General features: G+C 39.4%; 1 protein-coding gene across 6 annotated transcripts in view; it reads right to left on the reverse strand.

Annotated features, from left to right (window-relative positions):
* The window catches only part of TBCCD1 (TBCC domain containing 1), a 30,774-nt gene that overhangs the window by 24,288 nt on the left and 628 nt on the right, over positions 1-5,858 (reverse strand). For 3 of the 6 annotated variants that reach the window (XM_021068227.1, XM_005652362.3, XM_021068228.1), the window contains exons 2-3: positions 5,105-5,210; positions 2,885-3,263 (exon numbers count right to left, since the gene is read on the reverse strand). In XM_021068227.1, the coding sequence (XP_020923886.1) occupies positions 2,885-3,220 (336 nt within the window). In that variant the 5' untranslated portion in view covers positions 3,221-3,263; positions 5,105-5,210. Of the gene's footprint in view, positions 1-2,884; positions 3,269-5,104; positions 5,211-5,858 lie in introns of those variants that run through there. The other 3 variants (XM_005652366.3, NM_001243469.1, XM_021068229.1) reach the window with 2 other exon arrangements.

Consider the following 5,858-nt stretch of genomic DNA (forward strand, 5'->3'; position numbering starts at 1 on the left):
ACCAGTATATAGTAAGCACTCAAAAAAACATTAGAGCTTCTTGAAGGTTTTATTCCTCTCTGTAGCCATACCACCAATTACAGCATCTAGCACATAGCAGGTGCTCAGTAAATGTTTAATTAATGAATAACTATAATGCCCCTTTCCCTGGTTGCTTGCCAAGCTTTTTTTTTCAATTTCTAAAACCTTGTTTAGATACTACCCCACGTGGCAGAGACTGGCTAAATGCTAATTAAATACGTTTCCTTCCTAAGCATTTCCCAGCCTCCCTCGAAGTTGGATATGGTATAAGTGGGTTACAGTCAATGGAATGTGGGTGGATTCACACTACTTTCAAGCTTCCCAAAATTTCTCCCAAAGAAATGGAAGTAAAGGCCTCAGGCCCTAGTAGGCACGGCTGGGGTAAACCATATTAGTTTTTCAATTGTTCACCTCCTCATCTTCCAAGAGGCTTACATGGCCCGACCCACAGCCATGGAATTTCCCTACCTCTTGTGAGATAGTTTACCTCCCATCTTATTAATTTCAGGCATGGACATATGACAAAACTTTAGACAATGGAACAAAAGTAGTTGTAGCTTATGTCAAATCTGAGCAAAGTTTTAAGAGACATCAAGACTTCTGCTCTGTTGCTCTTCCCTTCTGTCACAAGAACAGGCATGACCTCACAAAAGCTGTTTCTTCAGCCCGAGTCCCCAAATGAGCAGGCACATAGAGCCAAGCCATTTCCCGGAAGAGAGCCATAGCTCAGTAATTGTAAAATACTAATTACTATTAGTATTAGTAAATATTAACACTAATAGTAAATACTAAATACTAATACTAAATACTAAAATACTAAATACTAATACTAAATACTAAAATACTAATTATTGCAGCCTAATTGTAAAATACGCAAGAAGTAACCCTTAGCTACAGGAAGCCACTGGAATTTAATTTTTGTTTTTGACTTCAGCAAAGCCGACTAATACAATAGTGGCTCCAAAAGACAAGATGCCTATGTCCCTGAGTCACTGCTTAGTGGACAGCAGCCTAGAAACTCATCCAGCCAGATGCACTATGTTGGACTGCCGCATGAATAAGAAATAAACTATTATTGCACCAAGCCACCAAAATGCTGGGATCACTTGCTATTGTAATTGACCTACCCCGGCTAATATATTTTCTCTGTGAAGCCTTTCCTCATATTACCAGAATTAATCATTCTCTTCTCTAATTCTATTTCTGTACTTCATGCATATTTTTATTGTACATTCCACATTATTAAATAGCACTTTTTAAAACTGAAACATAGTTGATTTACAATATTGTGTTAAGTTTCAGGTGTACAGCAAAGTGATTTGGTTATACATATGTAGTATATCTATAGTCTATTATAATTTATTATATAAGATATTGAATGTCTTGGAACTCCCTGTGCTATAGTAGATCCTTATTGTTTATTTTATATACAGTATGTTAATCCCATACTCCCAATTCCTCCCCACCCCCAACCCTAATCTTCCTTTTTGGTAACTGTAAGTTTGTTTTCTATGTTTTTGAGTCTGTTTCTGTTTTGCAAATTAGTTCATTTGTACTATTCTTTAGATTCCACATATGAATGATATCATGTAATTATGTGTCTTTGTCTGACTTACTTTCTTTAGCATGATAATCTCTGGAGCCATCCATGTTGCTGCAGATGGTATTATTTCATTCTTTTTTATAGCTGAGTAATATGTGTGTGTGTGTGCGTATGCGTGAACACCACAACTTCTTTATATCCATTCATCTGTTGATGGACACTTAGGTTGTTTCTATGTCTTGGCTCTTGTAAACAGTGCTGCTATGAACACTGGGGTGCATGTATCTTTTCGAGTTAGAGTTTTCTCCAGATACGTGTCCAGGAGTGGAACTCCTGGATCACACGGGAGCTTTATTTTTAGTTTTATTACGAAATCTCCATACTACTTTCTATAACAGCTACACCAATTTACATTCCCACTAACGGTGTAGGAGGGTATCCTTTTATCTGTGCCCTCTCTAGCACTTATTATTTGTAGACTTTTTGGTGACATTATTTGTAGACTTTTTGGTGACGTGAGGTAGTAACTCACTGTGGTTTCCATTTGCATTTCTTTGAACAATGCTTAAGCATCTTTTCATGTGTCTGTTGGTCATCTGTATGTATTCTTTGGAGAAATGTCTATTAAATAGCACTTTTTTACAGACCAGCTTCCCCTACTAGTCTGTGTGCTAGTGAAGTCAGAGCTGCTGTTCTAACAGTCTTTGAATCCCAGCACACAGCAGATGCTCAGTTAAAAATAGTCAGGTGCTCTGACTGTAAAATGTCAGTGGCTCATAAGCATTCAAGTACCGCAAAATAGTTTTAAGGTCCATGAAAATATTTCCCTCTTCCAATTACAGGGCTCCTCTAATAGTACTACTTTGAAAATAGATAAATAAAGATTGCTGGTAAGGATAAATTCACTAAATACTGCCAAACTGAAACCGCTAAAACATAAATGGTGCTTTGGGATCATGTGGTCATTAACCTAAAACTATACACTATACAGCTGGTATAAAAATTTAAAAGAGGAGTCCCCATTGTGGCTCAGCAGAAACGAATCCAACTAGTATCCCTGAGGATGTGGGTTCCATCCCTGGCCTTGCTCAGTGGGTTAAGGATCTGGTGTTGCCGTAAGTATGGTGTAGGTTGCAGACATGGCTCAGATCCTGAGTTGCTGTGGCATAGGCCAGCAGCTGTAGCCTGGGAACCTAGCCAAGGGTGAGGCCCTAAAAAGCAAAAAAAAAAAAAAAAAAAAAAAAAGGAAGAAGAAAGCAAAAAAATTTAAAAGAGTCTATTTCCCAAAGTAATCAAACACATATACATATACATCCATACCTGATTTCTTTGCTTTTCAACTTCATCCCCAGACATGCAGTTGGACAGAATCTCAGACCATTCCAGGCGCTCCTCTGGTGTCTTCACTGTAAGACTATCAAATATTTCAAAGTAAAGCCACGCCAGATCCTTAGCCAGCTGCAGCTTCCCACATGCAATGTGCCTCCATGTAGACCAGGACAGGCGTGGGTAGCCGCCCTCAGTGGCCCGGGTTCGCACATAGCTGGATATCTTCCTGAGATAGTGAAGACTGAACTTGGACGGAGGGGGGACCTGCAATGCGCCCACTATAAAGGGTTCTGCTTTTACCCAGAGGAGAACTCCGGACTGATCCATATTATCTCTGAGGACATCTGTGTGAAAAGGCTTCTTTGCATACCTATGAAACAAAGTTTCACACAAACCAATTCATTTACACATCTTCTTGTAAGGTGACCCCACCCTTAACCGTTTTTAAATGTACAGTGTCACTTTTAAAAGTGGATTTAGTTCAGCAAACAGAAGCAGAATAGATTTATAATATATTTGAGCAAGAAAAAAGTTGTGATAACACAGAATTGTCTCACTTGAATTGTTTGAAGCAGTTGTTTTAGGGAGCATGTGTAAATGCATGAGGTAAGAGATAGATCCCAGCTCATGACAAAGAAAAGAAGAAATGGGAAACAAGAACCATCCCATCACCAGAAATCTTGCTTAAACACTAGTCAAAATAAGAGGAGTTCCCTGGTGGTTCAGTGGGTTAAGGATCCAGCTTTGTCAATGCTGTGATGTGGGTTTGATCCGCGGCCCCAGAACTTCTGCATGCTGCAGGCATGGCCCAAAAAAAGAGAATAAAATTTCAAAGTCCAATAATTTACATATAGAGGCTGATTGATTATAAAGATTTGAACATGTTAGCTAACAATTTGAGCCCAATATGAAGCACTAGCACCAGGTGGCAGACCAGAATGCTCACATAAACACAGGCTATAAAAAAAGATCAAGAGAAGTTAAAGCATCTTTATAATGGTGAACCTCCTGTGGCTCTGGCATAGTCTATTATCCTTAATTCAGGCACAATATTTTTCTTTAATTTTTGTTTTTACAGCCGCACCTTTGGCATATGGATGTTCTTTCTAGCTAGAGGTCATTTGGAGCTGCAGCTGCAGGCCTATGCCACAGCCACAGCAGCATCAAATCCATAACCCACTGAGTGAGGCCAGGGATCAAACCCAAATCTTCATGGACACTCTTTTGGGTCCGCTAAGCCACAACAAGAAACTCAGGTACAATATTTTTAGATTTTGCTTTTGTTCATTGTTTGTTCTAACAACAACATATAATTTTCATGGAATATTTATAAAACACCTAAAAAGAAGGGAGGGAAATCATCCACAGTCCAAACACCAAGGGAAACTAGCTAATATTTTTACTGTATTTCCTATCCATGTTTTTTTTCCTACAGACTGGATGTTAGCTTTTGAATTTTCACAGTTGTGATGATACCATATATTCTGTAATACAGTTCTATATAATTTTAAAAGCTTAATAGCACTCTAAATAAATGTATTCCAGTTTATTCAATTGATCTATTTTCAGACACTTTGTAGATTTAAAATTTTTCACAAAAACGATACGCAAAATATTGACCATTGTTGATGCTGAATAATGAACACATGAGGGTATATGAACCTACTACTACCTTTACTTTTGTGTATGTTAAAATTTTCTACTCTAAAAAGTTAAATGTTTTCACTATTATAAATGATGGTATAATTACCACTTTCTGTATATTTTTTGCATTATGATTACTTTCCGGAGAAAAATTTCAGATGTGCATTTATGAAAAGAAGTAACTGACACTTCTGAAGCTCGTGACATATATTTCCATTACTTTCCAAAATGCTATCATATTGTTCCATCATTTGATCAAGGTACCATCTTCAAAACACACACCTCAGTATTAAGATCATTAAAAAAAAAAAACCTTTATATGAATGGATGAAAAATGTTTTATTCCTATCATTATGTCTTACATTTACTCTAAAAATTGTGTTTCTTTTGGGAATTACCTGTTCAAAAAATAAATGACGTCAATTGAGTGCTTGCTATATGCCGGGTAGCATTCTAAATGTTTTATGTTCTTCACCTCCTTTCATCCTCATAACTACCTACAGATAAATATGATTTTCCCTATTTTCAGAAGAGAAAACCGAGGCTTAGAAAAGTCAAGGAACTTACCCAAAGTCACATACTGGAATTGGCAGAGACCTGGATTAGAATTCAAGTTTGACTTGAGAACTGTTACTTATACAAATGTGCTTTAGGAACTCAGTTGTGGGAGAATCTAGAAAACGGGAGTGAATACAGAAGAGAATTACCAGAATGAGTGGCCTTAAATAGAAGGCCAGGTAAGGGCCAGGTGAAGGGTCATGGAACCATGAACCCAAAAGATGGGAGTGACAGGATAAATGGTAGCTGTCTTTGAACTTGGGAATGGCTTAGCGTCGCTCTTAATAATACCAGACAATGAAAGTTCTGTGAGGAAGATCTTAGGCTGCTCTGTGAAGTACTGACCTCCGCCCCTGAAGAGTGCAATCAAAGGACAGGTCCTGGAGAAGAACTCTCTATTCTAACCACCAAATTCGAGTGGGCTAAATTCGTAAACATTAAACTGGTGTTCCTTCCCTCTTCAAAAGCTCCCCTGGGATGCGCTGGGATCCAGGTTTCTCAGGCGGGGAGATGGGCGTGAGGCCCGAGCCTCCCTCCCGTGGCTTGGCCACCACTTTGGCCGCTGTCCAGGGTAGGACGCGGTCCTGGACCGGACGCCGGGTGGGCCGCCCGGGTGATCGGATTTTGAGAACTGACAAGCCCCAGCCGACTGGGTCTGTAGCGGACCCAAGACCCGGAGAACGCGAAGCTGGCCTCCCCGGCCCAAGCCTGAAACGGGACCGGCCCTCCCCGCCCTCCGTTGCGCCTAACTGCGCGCGGTTAC

This window comes from Sus scrofa, chromosome 13 (assembly GCF_000003025.6).
Source record: "Sus scrofa isolate TJ Tabasco breed Duroc chromosome 13, Sscrofa11.1, whole genome shotgun sequence".
NCBI lineage: Eukaryota > Metazoa > Chordata > Mammalia > Artiodactyla > Suidae > Sus > Sus scrofa.